Below are 16,435 nucleotides of genomic sequence, written 5' to 3' on the forward strand. Positions count from 1 at the left end.
GGTATTGTGGCAGGAGTTGTGACAACTGCACTGAACTCGGGCTATAATCCCACAGAGAGCATTTCTTAACTTTCAGAATATATTACTTGGCTCGCAGAAGGAATTCTGTTCTTTCAGTTGGAAGGTAGGGAGACCCATATATGTGATCTGAGCTGTTTGCATGTTTGTATCATGCACAGGATGTAGCCAGATTAATGCTTTTCTATAAGAAAATACAATGTTTTGGAATATTTTAAATTATGATGGCCGTTTGTATTAGAGTATAAACAAAATGTATTAGTAGGTCTATTATCTCTCAGAAAGTAACTTTGCTCGAGAGACAATTAGGTTCATATGAGAGCCAAACTGAAAAAAGAATGCAAATCTGCTGAACTATGCACATCTATATAAAATGTTTAAGGTTGCTAGCAAAACGCGTGTCCTCCATAAACACAGTATGTAACCCAGTATTTGGTTAGCGACTCTCCCTAAAGTACTCGCTCCCATCTCGCAATGAGAAAGACTCTGGGAATCATTAACCTTCTGAAGACAACAACTAGATGTCCCCTGTGACCCTGTGCCACAGGCACAATTAAGGCCCCAGTGCTGCAGCTGGAGAGAAATACCATTTTCTACAGTTGCTGACTTTGCTGCTTCCGCTCTGCCCGCACAGCCTGCCCCACGCGTGGCCACTGCCACGTCAGCCGAGTCACTTGACTGTCTTTGATCCTAGGGACCCTGGAAATGAAGACAAACAAAAGTAGCAGCAAAATGAACAGGGGCTCCATAATTCAGACGGGGCTGGGTTTTACGTTTAGTGCCTCTAAACCCACAAGCTACTTGTCTCCTTTTTCAGAGATCTCAAGTATTTACACTTTCTGTCAGATAGGGAGAAGAGACGCTGGAAAGTTGAATTCACATCGGCCCTTCCTGCTCCCTCTGTGAGAGCACTTGTCTCCCAGGAGCCGATCCTGGTGCTTTAGTCAAATGACCTAACAAATTAGTTTGTTCAACGAGACGGAGGAGTTCTGCAGCCTCTCTCCACAGAGATGGCTTTCTCTGGGCAGCAGTACCAATACATTTCATTTGCATCCACCCTTTGAGGGGCTCTGGGACTCCTCAGCAGCCTGAGAAGTACGTGACACTAACCATGACATCAAGGTCAGTGTTTCTATTTCTTCTTTTTCTACAGCGGAATATTAGCTTTCCAGGAGATCCAATGTCACTTTCAACTAGCAGTCCAACAGTACATGACATGGCAGTTTTTCTGTCTGTCTCAGCGTTCAATTAAAACAGCTAGGCTAAACATTTTAAAGTAATTTGGTGGAAGGTACAAAGCAGATACATTTCTTTTAAAAGGATTTATGAAAGCCTTTTACAGAAATGTCTTATCTTCTATGTCTCCTTTAGTAAGAAAAGAGGTGTGATTGAAACAAAATAACTAAGTAACTATTTGAAAAATATCTGATTAAAAAGAATATTTGAAGTTGTCTCTCTCTAATCCAACTCATCATTTCACTTTGAATTGTCTTTAGAACATTGTAAATTCATTTCACACATTGTAAAACACTTCTCTGCCAACTACCTACTTTAAGTGTTCCGTACCAATTTCAGTAATGAAGAGCCTTTGGCCTTTGGTTTGTTTTTTGAGAGCTCAGAGGAAAAGACAATAATACTGTCAGATTTTTTGCATCAGTGGACAGATAGGTTAAAAGCTACAAAAGAACTAGGGTACAAGCCATACGGACCTAAAAAGTAGATGGTGAAAATTCTTGCACGTTGCAGGACTCTACCCAGATCTGTAATTCCACAGAGCGCAAAAGCTCCAGGTTGCATTTCGCTACACAGAGGTACCACATGAACAAAATCAATGAACCAGTCCACAGAAACGTGTGTTTAACCTCCTTTCTGTAGCCAGAAATTTCATGATTAGTACTAGTCTCAAACAGCATAAATGCATTTGCACCATTCTTCTGAACAGGCAAGACAGCTAAAGCACAGTGAGAACAGAAAGTTCAGTCCCATCTTCTGCCAGACCTTAAGAATGATTTCTCTGTCTATGAATCTCAAACTCCCAAGGCTATTAAAGTATCCTTGCAACTAATTTTCAGAAATACTTAGCTTAGCATGTCCTTATTTTCTGACACCGTAAATAAAGCGTTAAGTAAACTGAGGCACACTCTACACCATCCTGAGTACAGCATCCTATTAGCTCTCAAGTTCAGAAAACAGTCTGCAACTTATTAGCATGAAATACTGCCAAAACTACATGAAATTAAAGGCGGAACTGAAACGCAAAGCAAACTATGAAGAGGAACAGAACAAGATTCTTCAGGGGCAAAACAGCAGATGATGGAGTATGCATATTGTTAATGGTAAAATATCTAGTCTCATTTGCACATAAGCTTCAACTGTTCTTGCTCCCTTCCAAGCTGCTCAAATGAACAGTGCTGCTGCCAGTTTGTGTAACAGGAAAATTACCTTTGCTCTGACTGGCAATCCAGAAAGCCCATGCACTCAAGGCCCGATGACTGAAAGCTAATATGAGAAATTTAAAGATAGGTGTGCCTTGTGCATTAAGTACATTTTTCTCAAAGCTATTCTATTAGTAATACTGAGAAATTCTCAAGTACCTTCACCAGTGAAATATTAAAAATCACAGCAGTAGTTAGCTCTAAAAGCATTTATTTGCTGCCCTGAAAGCAGAATCAGAGAAAAATAAGAATTTCATCAAGCCAGGCAGTTGTTTAAAATATGAAAATGCATACTTGATGAATTAGCTTGCCTGCAGTTTGAAGGCATACAGTGAAGTACTCAATAGCCAGTGCTTTCTAATGCTTTTTAAGGCTAACCGAGTATCCTTCCCAAACATGCACACTCTGTCCTCTTCTTCAACAGAAGATTTCTATTGAGCTTACACATAAAATACATAAAATGCTTGAAACAAACCGAAGCACAACACACATGTCACTTAAACTCTGACTTCAGTCTTTGGCATAAGCTTCCTGAAAAGATGGTTGCCAGTGTAAACACACACCAGAGTAACAACTGTCACCACTGGATTAAAGGAATTAAAAAAAAATGGAAGATTATAATACCTTTAAATCTTATTAATAATTGTTTATATGTTATTTCTTTAAAAGCATTGTATGGAAAATGTGTGTCCTACCTCTGTCCTCCACTAGGAGATGTTTAAACATAGAAATTAATTTTGTCATCTTTTCCTTTCCAGCACTTTCTAAAATCCACACATAATTGTTTTGACAGCCTGAATGCTGCCATTCAAGCTCATCAATTCCTGCTGACATGTACCGATCTTTTACCTGGCTTGACTGCTTCCCATTACAGCCCGCGATGACTTCAGCACTGCTTCATAGATAGCCCTCTGGTCAGGAGTGAACTTTCCATTTGCAGGAAAGGTGCAGGTGATGTCGGAGCCGTAGCAGTAATACTCTCCTCCCATATCAAACAGGCTAAAAAGGAAACAGAGGAGGAAGAAATGAAAACAAATTCCAAAGAAATAGTAGAATAGAAGACATTTCTCTTGCTCTGCAACTTAAGTTATCTGCATTTTGGTATCTGGCCATATAATCACCACTTGAATGCTGTTCCTAAGTAAAATGAGACAACAGTCCCTTGGAATCTCCTAGCAGAAGGATATCTGCATTACATGCAGCTTAAATGGACACCCTTATGTGCTGTGCTGGTCCTGGATGGAAACACTGAGAGAATGCATGAAGGAAGATAAAAGTACATGAGGAATCCACTTCGAGTTCTTCAGTTCCAGTTTCTAGGACTTCTCAGCAGAAACACATCGGTTTTTTTCTTTCCTGAGAAATGCTAGCATCACATACATAAAAGGTCTAACCTCAAAACTTAACAGAAAAATGTTAATTAAATTACTACCTTTTGCATCTAAGTGTCAAAACACATCTGATGCTTTACACAAAACATCCCCAATAAAGGCTGACTGCCACTGCTGACAATATAAAATTTCGTCTGAGACAACTTGCCTAACAGGGATTAAAGAAACAAGGATTTTTGGAAGATCCAACCAGAAAAGAACATTTAGTACAGCTTTGTGCATAAGAGATAGAAGAAAAAATATTAAGTTTTTTTTTAATGGTGAACAAAAAAACTGGTTTATCCCTTGAGAAGCATATTTATCCTATACATGAATCAATAATTCACCACTGATTTCTCAGCTGCCAGAAATCAACCTACAAGAACAGCAAGCGGGTCTCTACCTACTTGTGAGAACCAGGCTAGACATTTGCAATACTATGCTTATTGAGCCTACCTGATAAGGCACTGCACTGGTTTCAGCAGGCTCAAAAATCAGCAAATAACCAAATAACCATTTGGACCAAACAATACTTGAGCAAATAACCCCTCTAGTTCATCATATATTGATTACAAGAAGGCACATTTTACTTTTAAGGCTTTGGTCTTGACACACAGTATTTATGTCACCCTCCTGATGTCTTAGATAATGAATCAAAGTTGAAATCTGTTAATTTAAATCTTCTTCCAAACACCTCAAACAACCGTATGGGACTCAAATCATCGTAAGAAATATAATTTTCCTCCCCTGTGTTTGAAAATCTTGGTGTTTTTTTCCTCTTGCTTCTGCTTCACAGCAGGGTCAGTCAGACAACACAAGCAGAAGGAAGGACACTCACTGGGGCACTCTCTCTGCCATCCAGTCTTAAGCACAGCAGTTATTAGGAAAATCGTGCAGCGCAGCTCTGTCCCCAACCAGCATACATGACTAGGTAAAGATCAGTATAAACTATCAGGAAAAGCAATACAGAACTCAGCTGTAAATACTGTAAGTATTCACCGTTTCCAACATATCTGCCACTGAAAGCAATGGACAGTAAGTAAATAAGGCAATCATGAAAGCTCCATGACATTTCCGCAGGGTTGGGATTCTTGCTGCACTGCATACACAGACAGACACTTATCCATGAAGATTTACTCCAAGAAATTTTAAAATCCACTCTACGAATTCCTCCATGAACAAATCTTTGTGCTGAGCCCTGCTGAAGTCATCGCCAGCCTCCCCAAATCGGGCAAGGTTCACCTGCAGAGAGACTTGCAGGACTGGAACTTCAGGAACAAACCCAATGGTTTACGGATGCAGAACTGCACAAGGCTTAAAGCTACAGGAGCAAACTCCTTAGGAGAATGCTACAGAGACAACTGCAACTGTATGTACACACAGAGCTAATACAAACACTATATACATTCACGTAAATACAAAATATGGTATATCAAACCAGAAAATTGCTAATTGAAAAGATACACAACAGGACCGCAAATGTCAGACTCATCGAGTAAAAAAAAACCCATCATTTGACACCAACACAGCAACTGTGAACCAGCCTAGCCAAACCTCAAAATCAGAAACCCCATCAACACTGCCCAAGTTTTGATTTTATGGTTAGACTCGCTTCTAAAAATAACTAAAGATATATACAGAAAATCTAAGGATATAGAAAACTAATTGCAGCAACTAAGAATCATGGTAAGAAGCTGCTCCGTCCTCTAATATGCCAACAAGATATAAATTTCAGATTAGTTATAAATCTTTCAACCTATCACACACTGAATCTTTTCAAAATCACAAGTTAAGTTTCATGCTGCTTTGTGGGATTTATTGTAGATTTGTGGCCAAACTGTGCTCCGTTTACCAAGTGTCCATTCAGCATGGTAAGGGTAAAGCTGTGATGAACAACCTCCAACTGCTTGTCTACTGGAAGATGCTATACCCCGCCCCCAGTCAAAGTGTTAGCTATTTCTTTAACCTTACAACTATCAGCATTTTCTCAAACCCATTCATCACTCAGTGGTTGTTAAATAGTTTTTCAAGTTACTGGAGCACTAAGTAATGGAAAAACACATCACAAAGCTGGTGGTACACCAAAACAAGGTTCACAAGCTAGGAAGCACCATTTGTTCAGATTTTTTGGCTTCCGGACAAGAGGAGACAGGAGGGAAGATGATCTTTCAAATTCTACCTCAGAGCAACAACACACCATCCAGCCTGTATGTTTCAGTGAAAAAGCATCCAAACCGAACTGTACGTTTGGGAGATATTTTGGCTCTTACGGGGAATTCTCTTCCATTTAACTTCAGTTGGGAACATATCCATCAGTAAAATGTTGCCCAAGACATGGAAATAGCCCAAATATTGTAGTTATCCTGAGGAAATTATGGGAGTCTGAGAAGATCCCAGTTTCATATCTTTGCTTGCCAGGCAAAATAAGTGGCGAAGCACATTTAAGTCAAATAAAATGCATGTGAGCTATTATCTTCTGTTGACTAACTGGAAAAAGTTTCTAAAAGCAGGTTTCTTAAATCCTGGTTCCTTAGAAAAAATACACTTATTTTACCCTGAAATTATATGGTAACTGCTAGTAAAGTGATAGCAAAAGAGATATTAATGTTATTTTGGTACGTTCTCAATTGCATGTACAAAATTACCTGCCTGATAATGCAGTCTTACAAGGGTCACGTATGGAAACAACTACTTAATGTTAATTGACTGTTATCAAATGTAGCAGCCATCTAAACAAATTAAATGCACAAATGAAAACAGGCCTTACAGGCATCTTGATCTATGGCTTACCTTTTAAGAACTGTTTAATGTAGAGTAACACATGCGATAATATAACAAAGTATCTCTAAACTCTATTAATTCATCTAAATGAGAAACATAAGTGCTACACATCTAGCAAACTCTGTATGTTGTCTATCACAAAACTTAACTGTGAATTCAGTTTTATGTTGAATGAAGAAAAATTTTATTCCAGAACAACCCTTTCCCCGCTCCTTTTTCAGCAAGGACACAATTGTTAATTGCTGATTTCAATCAAAGCACATAATGCATCTGAGTTGGTCAGTTTCTGAGGCATCTCGAAGGGGAAGGAGGCCAGAGGAGAAGTGTTGCTGATCAGAGAGAGGCGTGCAGATGTATGTCAAAGTGCTCATTGATTTATCTTGAAGCTGATGAAGTCTCTTATTGCACAGCTCAGTGTCTCTCAAAATCTTCAGAGCAAGAAGCTAATTGAGCTTTGCATCATTTTGTTGGGAGCAAAAGCAATGAAAACCTACCTGGCTTCATTTCAGGATGAAAAGTGCATGATATATAAAGCAGATTTAACAGCCAGAAGACCTGAGCTCTTCCTATAAATTCCATATTACTACATCAATTTGTTTTCTAGAATTAATATGAAGCTATACTACAAGTAAAAGACATAGCAAAAATATTCCAAACTCCTCCTTAGAAGCATGGCATAGCTCTCCTAAGACTTCAGTTCTGTATATATGTATAATCTTTCCTCCCAAACATATTGCAAAACATTGTAAACATTATTAACTAAAACTGAACAATGCAAAGTACGAGAAAAATCAGATCACCTGTCCTACTGACAGAATGACTTGCTTACATATAATTAATATGATGTTAGCCAACAGTGACAAAAAAAATTGTCTTCTGCATCTGTTTTAGAAGTCACCTTCAAAAATGACTATCAGCATTTCCTTCCTTTCACAGGGAAAAGGTCTGACACCACAACTTAAAATCATTTTGTACATAAAACGGTATCAAGTCGAAAAGAAGCAGAAACACGTCACATGCCACAGCCTTGCAGACAGGACCAGCTGGACGTTCTCCCCCTTACAGGAGCTTCTCAGCCCTTTGCTGGCAGGTACCCAGTGCCACTGGCAGCGGCCCTTCCGCGTCCGACAGAACTGCGGTTCTGCTGCCCATGCAGCAACCCAGGATGGGAGTTTGGAGAAAATATTTCAAGTCTTGCTGATTTTAAAGTGAATACAGGCTTGTAAGTCAGTGCTGAGACACTACACGACACGATGCAGAAAAGCTCCTTCCCCTTCCGTCCCTCTGAAACAATACTGATGAGTAAGATGCGGCCATGTTACTTTCACAGAATACTGTCACCACAAAATGGAAATTTATAGTTACATTTTTGGCTTTCAAGCCCAGAAAAATAATACACATTTCAATATCAGTACAAGGGTGGTAAGACTTGGGAATAAATTGCCCAGAGAAGTTGTGGATGCTCCCTCCCTGGAGGTGTTCAAGGCCAGGTTGGACGGTGCCTTGAGTAGCCTGGTCTAGTTGAGAGGCATCCCTGCCCATGACAGGGAGGTTGGATTAGATGATCTCTGAGGTCCCTTCCAGCCTATGCCATTCTGTGATTCTATGATATTGATTTTAGCTTTCTTAACCTCTGACTGTGAAGCATCACAAAACACTTTGTGTTAACATTTTAGATTTGAAAACTGGACTATAAACCACCATGGTTCTTTCCTTCATAAAGTCACTGCGTACCATTTTTTTTTTAAATAAAGCATCGTCTTCCTCTAAGCATGTGTTTTACTTTTACAGGCTTGCTGACACTTTTATTGTTAAATAATTTGAAACTGCCAGGCAATGAAGCAAATTATGGCCAATATCACAATGGAAGCAATACTTTACTTGGGATATCTGAGCCATGTGTATGAATCGTTATGATCCAACTGCCAACCCAACCCAAAGACAAGCTCTCTCAGGCATTTCTTGGGATGCCTACAGCTACTCCCACGAGCTAACACGTAAAGCTGTCACTTCCTGCTCTACAGATCTGCGTGGCCTGTACACTCAGAACTGGATCTCCTCACAATAGTTACAAAAACAAATTATTCTTCTGCAGTTGTTAACATCACAGAGCGATGATTGCGGTGAAACCCAGCTGGATTTCCTCCTGATGTAATGCACTCTGGCACAGGGTCATACCGAGTGTCACCCACCTACAACCAACATCCTCCTCAGCTTCTGTTCTCAGGACAAAACCCCCCCTCCCCCGAGTGGGTTTGCAAGACTAGCAATTAGAAAACTGATATGGCTGTATCTTACCATGCCCCTCCTCGTGCCTCAGGTTAAAGGTAAACAGGTATGAATACTGATGCACTTTATTCAGCGACGTTTACTGAGGTTTTAGGGTTTTGAGCCATTATTAACCAACATACCTATGAGCAGTCACATAGAGGAATTGTTGCCAGCCCAGACCTAGGACAACTGGAATAAAGGTACACACAATCTTTTCCTTCTCTTATTGCAATAAAAGTCAGTCATCCCCAGCTGGAGATGTTATTCTGTGTGATCTCACCGTGCTCTGCTTCAAGTTGACCGAGAGCACTCTGCTTTAGACTTCGTGCAGCAATTAAATCTTTATGTATTCACGCACTACCAAAATCTGACCATTTGTTCAGTTAAACACTTCTAAGGCAATTTCAAGCTTACGGGAACTGGGTAGCAGCATTTCTATAAGATGCATCTTTGGAAATGTGCCAAGTGATTTGGAAATAGGGTGGTTTAATAGCCGACCACAAGAATGAATTATAGTAAATGATATCACGAGTCAGAAAACAGAGAGTTAAGTGACACACTTTTTCATCCACTTGCATCCTGACTAGCCAAGAGTAAAAAGAGAACTGGAACAGTATAGTGTAAAGTCCTACCATGCTCAGGAAGGTGGGGTTTTTAAGAGGTGCCCTGCTGTAACCAGCTTCCACCTGACATGGTACAGAGAGAGCTTGTACTGGCTCTGTCTTGAAGCCAGGCTGGGTTCACTGATTTAAGGCCATTTTTTTGCTGTTAGCACCCCTGGCATCAAGAGTAACCTTAGAAAAAAATATTTTTTGTGTAGGAAATGGGGTTCTGGGTGTTCACAAGAAAACATCAAGTTTTTGTTGAAGCCTCTTGTTCAAAGGAAGATCCTGTAGCCCACACAGGTAACGCAATTAGAGAGAGACGAAAAGGCGACATGAGTGTTCTTCATCTAGATGCAATTTACATAACCATGTGGCCCCATATTTTTCGTGTTTGTTCTCAAATGTGTCTTTTCATCTCATGTACCTTCTCCATGACTTTGCCATCTTTGCTCCTCTTGTAGTATTGTCTCACTTAAGGCTTTCCCAGACTATTACAGATAATGGGAGACTTGTCTCAACCTTTTCTCACAGAAGATGACAAGATACGCCACTAAGCTTTGCTCAGATAAGAAGAGAGTGAAAAAAAAATAAATCTGTCCACATCGAATTTTGAAGGTGAGAGGATTGCATGCCTGTACCTCTACAATGCCAACTACAGACTTCAGTGGCTGTAGCAAGACTATACAAAAGTTTGAACTGGTTGGACTTAAAAAAAAAAAAAAGGAAAAAAAAAAAAAGAGAGCAACCAGACAAAAAAACCTTCTCCAGGTGTTCATACCCTCACTGCCCAGGGTTTCCTCTCACCACAACAGAGGCACTGGCTCCTGAAGTAGGGCAGCAGGGTGATGCAGCGACGAGCGGCAGTAGGTGGGCATGAGCTGCTCTGCCCGCCGTCATGGGGAAGGTGTGCCTCTGCTCTCCTGCTCCAACCCCACCGCCGAGAAAAATGGTTTCCTCAACCAACAACAGTGTGTGGGAGTGCCCTCTCTCTCAATAATTTGAGCCAAGTAGAAGAGCTTCAGATCCATTTGTCTCACAGGATATGAAATCTCAACTCACCGAATTCACCAAATGAGCTGGACATAAGCGTTGGTTCAGTAAACACCCATGTACCCTAGTAAGATTTTATGTGCTATTTTCACACACAGGTTAAGCAGGAGTCCCTTGCTTACAGTATTTATCTCTTAAAGAAATCTAAGACAATAGCCTTAAGCTTCTGCACTAAATAACCAATTTCCACGATCCAAGTATCACCTCTTTTCCACTCCCATGCAGTTTGCATTAATGCCTAATTAAAGACATGAAGTTTGCCAGAGTAAAGAGTCAAAAATGATTTTGATGGGCTTGTTCACAGTTAAATTTGCCCCCGAGTGCATCTCTCAGTGTTTCTGCCAGGCAGAGGGATGTCTCTAATACAGAAGTGCTGCATACAAATAAAGAACTGGGAATACCAACCTAGTATTGCTGGGTTAGGAGAAGGAGGCGGCAGCAACGAAGGCTTCACAAGATGCAGAAGGCAACACGTAAATACTGCCTGCTTAACACCTCTGCTAGACCCATGCAAGCAATGTGTCAGAGATGAAGGAAAGTCTCAGGTGAAGTTCTGACAAAAGGGTTACCTGTTTGACTTGTCTTTTTGCTGAATGAGTGATCCCCCCCCCCCCCCCCCCCCCGCTTTATTATCCTAATTATTATCCGTTTTTAATTGGTATATTTAATAAGCAACAGTACTCTCTTTAGCAGAGACAATTCTTTGCTGAAAGTCAACCTAACAGAGATGGCAGCAAACCCCAAGTTTTGGCCAGTTTCCACCCATTAGGAGCCGCCCCATTGGAAAGGCGGTGTCTGGGGCATTCAGAGCTCCACCGACTTGCTCAAACAAGGAGCAAGGATGTCAGAGCTGCAGGGAAGAGAAGGGAGTGTGCAAGGAGAAACCTGTATTGGCAGCTGAGTACTTCCCAATCAAATCAAGAGCAGCAAACCTCTTTAGCTTCTCACCAGAATGTGAGATACCAGCACAGGGTAACAACACCACAGCCACATTTTCAAGTTGCTAAAACTTGCAGTTAAGTAAACCAGTCAATTTCTTGACATTTACTGAGAAATTGAAGGTACCTACTGAAGGTGAATTGCAGAAGTTTGATATTCCAATGCAGCCCACCACTCTTAGGTGCTAACATTTGGACTTAAGAGCCTCAGCTTTCAGCAGCTGTTTTTGAACGCTCTGACCTCTGTTTCCCAGCCTGGACAAACAACCATGGAGACCACAGGAGTAGGTGAAGTGTCAGACCTTACTTATTGATTTTTACTGTAAATACTGTCAAGTTTTCTTGTGTATGTGCACACTCACACATACACGTGTCCATATAAGTAAAAGGCTAACACTTCCTGTTTTTTTCCAGGATGAAAACCATCCAATGGTACAGGTTCGTTTAGTTTTTAGAGATCCTACAGTTGTTCTTGGGGTTGTTCAAGCAACCTCCAAATTAGTCATTTCTCAAATGGAATCCACCAGACAGGGGTTTCAGAATACTCTACAGAACATGACAACTGAATGCAAAAAACCAGACAAGGCCATTGCTAGCCTTTCCATGGACAGGTCCACATGTTCAAGCGAAGTGCACAGTAATGAAAGCAGCAGTCAGAAAAGGAGGCTGCCCATTCCCTAGCATGCTGTTTCGCCAGTAACATTTCTTTCTTGTTCAGAAGAAACACCTGTTCTTCATGGCAGTACCTCAAGTCAAAAGCATCATACTGCAACATGCAACTGAAATCGGAAACATTCTTGCCTTAAAGACCTAAATTGGCTCAGCCTGGACGTGGAGCACTATGACACTAGAAGGACTCCTTCTGAGGCCCAGCTCTGCAAGACTGTGCCTCCGCCATGGGGTAACAAGTGGTTCTCTGAAGAGACACAATAGAAGACCCAACGCTGCCCTGAACACAGGGACTGGGAATTACATCTGGTTCAGGGGGGATACACAAAGGGTATGTTGGAGACTAACTGCACCTTCCCTTTGAGCCATACAGTAGTTAAAAGCCAGGCAGATTCCCTCTAAAATTGTATTTTGACCTATACAATTGAGTTCTCCACACCAAAAGCAAGGAGAAAGATTTTGCTGCTGAAATCCATCCAAGATAAGCAACATACATCAAGAGTATTTCTATTTTATGTGTATCTGTATTAGCAAAGATCACCATAAAAAGTGATGGCTAAACAGCATTTATAAATGATCAATATTAAATCAACAGCTATTAAAAAATACTAGGTGTTACTCTGCTTGTCTTCTTTAAAGAGATGAACACCCAAGTCAAATCAGTCCAACAGCAGCCAAAGTGACTTCATGCTCTCAGTTTTTTTCAGACTGCATTGGGAATGCTAAGCTACAACTACGACAGATAAAACTCATTACAGCTGAAAATTAAAAAGACATTTCACGTACACTATAGAGGGCATAAAATTAAGAGGCAGACCATAACACAGCACTTAAAGGAAAGCTAAAATTTGTTACAGCAAACATGCTATTAATACTTAGCGACTTCTGGTTTGGTTAAAAGGCTTATACATTTCTGACAGTAGGCAACCTCTTAGCCTGAATTAATCAGTACTAACAACACATCTTCAATTACAGTAAAATTAATAATTTTAGCAAATTCTATTTTTAATCAAATTCAATTTTTCTAGATTAGCATAAAATTAATATAGTCTATAGGTACCACTAAAGGAAAAATACCCACACTTGATGAAAATAGTAAATACTAATCAACCAGAGGAATCAAGCCAAAGGAATTATTTCAGAAATGGATAGCCAGTTGATTTTGCAATCAACCAGTAAGTAGTAGCAATGTACTTTGTATTATTATTAGAAACAAAACCATAACTAACGACAAGTTGTTTCAAAACTGCAGACTGAAAGGTTAAAGCTAACCATAATTTTTGCATATTATTACAGTGCCAAACTTCAAAATGAATAAAAAAATGCACCAGGCCAAATGAAAATACTAGTCTCACCCACATAAAATAGTTGAGCATTTACATCTGACACATTAATATCCTAGAATCTTAAAAGCAGTGCTTTCAAGAAGTAATAAATGCAATATTTTGTTCCATAGGATAAATTGTTTTAATAGCAGAAAATGAAGTACTCGAGGTGGAAAAGAGAGGACTTCTGTCATCCGATGCAAAAAGATTGGTCAGTCTCTGCTTTTTAATACAACATTGCCCCCACCTGGACAAATGAATTTTGGTTTATAGGTTGGCATTAGTATTGTAAAACTTGATAAAACACAGTGCAAATTCCAAAAAAGAGTTTGGAAAAGAGTCACAGCAAACTTCTATCATCTTTTGTAGCATAATTTTTCAAGCTCACCTAAGTCTTTTGATTGGCTTACTGAAAGTCTTCTCAATATTTTCCTGAAATAAATGATAGCCACTCAGTACTCAGAGGCCTTTTATATGACACATTTACTCATTCCTGCAAAAAAACAGAATAGTGCATTTTCTACAAATAATACTGTGTAATATTAAGATAAATATGCTGATATAGTTTTAACGCAGTATGTATACTGCACATGCATATTGTCTGTATATATAATAGATAAATGCACATAGCTTATACAGAAAATTACAAATCTTTTGATTGGAGAGAACCATATATTATGCTTTTAGATCACCGAAGTAAAATTAACAAAGTAACTTCTGTTTTACCTAACAGAAGGTGTAGCCTCCATGAACAACTGAATCTGACCAGTTTTTGCAACAAGCAACTTTGTTTTGCAATATTCTTCACGTACCTTGGAGTGACCAACAACTCCAGGAAGCCTGAAAACTGTCCTTCTCCTCTTCTGAGTAATTAAAAAATAAAAATCCCCAAACACTTAGGATCTTTCCTCTCTGTTTCATCCAGAACAACCTTATTCAACTACCTGTACTTTCAGTCAAGAAAAATTCCCTATGATGAACAAAGCTTCTGAAACAAGAGGAGCAGCACTAGAAGTTAAACAGGATCTTTCAACAGCACCAGAAGTTTAAAAAGTTAAAAAAATATTAAAAGGTATATATGAATGCCAAATGAAGGGAAACAACACAACTTCAGTGGAATGCACATTATACACATAAAGTCAGTGCTCCTGGACAGCTGCTGTGACTTTGCTCTGGCAAGCACAACATGTTACCAATATCAAAACACGGGACAATCATCTCCTTCCAGAGTGCGCTTATTTTAGTGCCCCCTGGTGTCAAAGTTATTCTGATGCCTTAAATTTGCATAAGGATATTAAGGAAATAAATAGAAACAAAAATATTCTTCAGAGTTAAATTATTTTGATAAAGTCCTTTTGCAACACCAGACTGCTTTGCATATCCCCAACTCTTATTATTTTACTAAGCAAATAACAATATCTGTTAATATCGCTAACATGTATTTAAAACATTTAACATAGATGCATAATGCTAAGATTGCACTTTTATGACAGGACGTGTGTGATTTTGTGACACTAACAAAACTTCCCTAGGGCTTAAATTCATAGATTCATAGATTCATAGATTTCTAGGTTGGAAAAGACCTTAGAGATCATCGAGTCCAACCATCCCTAATCCCCATTAAACCATATCCTCAAGTAGCTCATCCACCCTATTCTTAAACACATCCAGGGATGGGGACTCAACCACCTCCCTGGGCAGCTTATTCCAGTGGCTGACAACCCTTTCAGAGAAGAAATACTTCCTAACATCCAACCTGAATCTCCCCTGACTAAGCTTATGCCCATTTCCTCTTGTTCTATCACCCATCACTAATGTAAAGAGCCCTTCCCCTACCTCCCCACCATCTTTTCTCAAGTATTTATAGGCCGTAATCAGGTCTCCCCTCAGCCTCCTCTTCTCCAGGCTAAACAGCCCCAACTCCCTCAGCCGCTCCTCATAAGTTTTATTTTCCAGCCCCTTGACCAGTTTAGTTGCCCTTCTTTGGACTCGCTCCAGGAGCTCAATATCTCTCTTAAAGCGAGGGGCCCAAAACTGGACACAATATTCCAGGTGCGGCCTCACCAGTGCCGAGTACAGGGGCAGGATCACTTCCCTGCTCCTGCTGGTCACACTATTCTTGATACACGCCAGTATCCCATTGGCCTTTTTGGCCACCTGGGCACACTGCTGGCTCATATCAAGCCGGTAGTCAACCAACACCCCCAGGTCCTTCTCCGCCAGGCAGCTCTCCAGCCACTCCTCCCCGAGCCTATAGCGATGCTTGGGGTTTTTATACCCCAAGTGAAGGACTCTGCACTTGGCCTTATTAAAGCTCATGCCATTGGCCTCAGCCCAACGATCCAGTCTGTTCAAATCCCTCTGAAGGGCCTCCCTACCCTCGAGCAGATCGACACAGCCTGAATTCTCGTACCTGAATGCAATAAAACTATTTGCAGGTAAAACTTGTTTTACTGCCGTCACCAGTGGGTCGTGGAAACAGCAGTGAGCTTTTGCAGCTGCAAATGTCCTGCTTCACTGAGGATACTGCGCTCTTCTCCACGCTTTCACTGAAATCCGTAAGCTTAAACCTCAGAGTGTTAAAAGAAACAGTCAAATAAAATCAAAGACATCATCCGATGATCCCACCTGCTTCCGTTGAACTTCTAAAGTTCTATTTTATAAATGACAGACAGGCCCACTGTGAATACAAGGTTAACCGTCTGTCTCTCCGAGGTCTGCTGTACTTCACAAGCAGCTGATGCTCTACTCCTCTGATTTGTGCTTTTACCCAAGCCCTCTTAATGAACTGCACTCTGGCCCTCACTCAAGGGAGGACTACCACCCCCTGTTCATTGCCTGTGCCACATCGAGCCCCGGACTCACAGGTGGACACACCAAGGCACCCATCTTCCTCAGGGTGCATGGAGCAGACAGCACAGCTTCGGGGCTCTGCTGGGGAGGGCGTTCTGCGCGGGGCCTGTCCATGCATGG

At 40.5% G+C, this 16,435-nt stretch overlaps 1 protein-coding gene across 1 annotated transcript in view; it reads right to left on the bottom strand.

Moving 5' to 3' along the window:
- The window catches only part of PEPD (peptidase D), a 143,810-nt gene that overhangs the window by 35,890 nt on the left and 91,485 nt on the right, over window positions 1-16,435 (bottom strand). Inside the window, 1 exon segment of the mRNA XM_086620892.1 lies at window positions 3,313-3,452. Coding sequence (XP_086477018.1) covers window positions 3,313-3,452 — 140 coding nt within the window.

The sequence above is a fragment of the Tauraco erythrolophus genome, chromosome 15 (genome assembly GCF_009769465.1).
Source record: "Tauraco erythrolophus isolate bTauEry1 chromosome 15, bTauEry1.pri, whole genome shotgun sequence".
Classification (NCBI taxonomy): Eukaryota; Metazoa; Chordata; class Aves; order Musophagiformes; family Musophagidae; genus Tauraco; species Tauraco erythrolophus.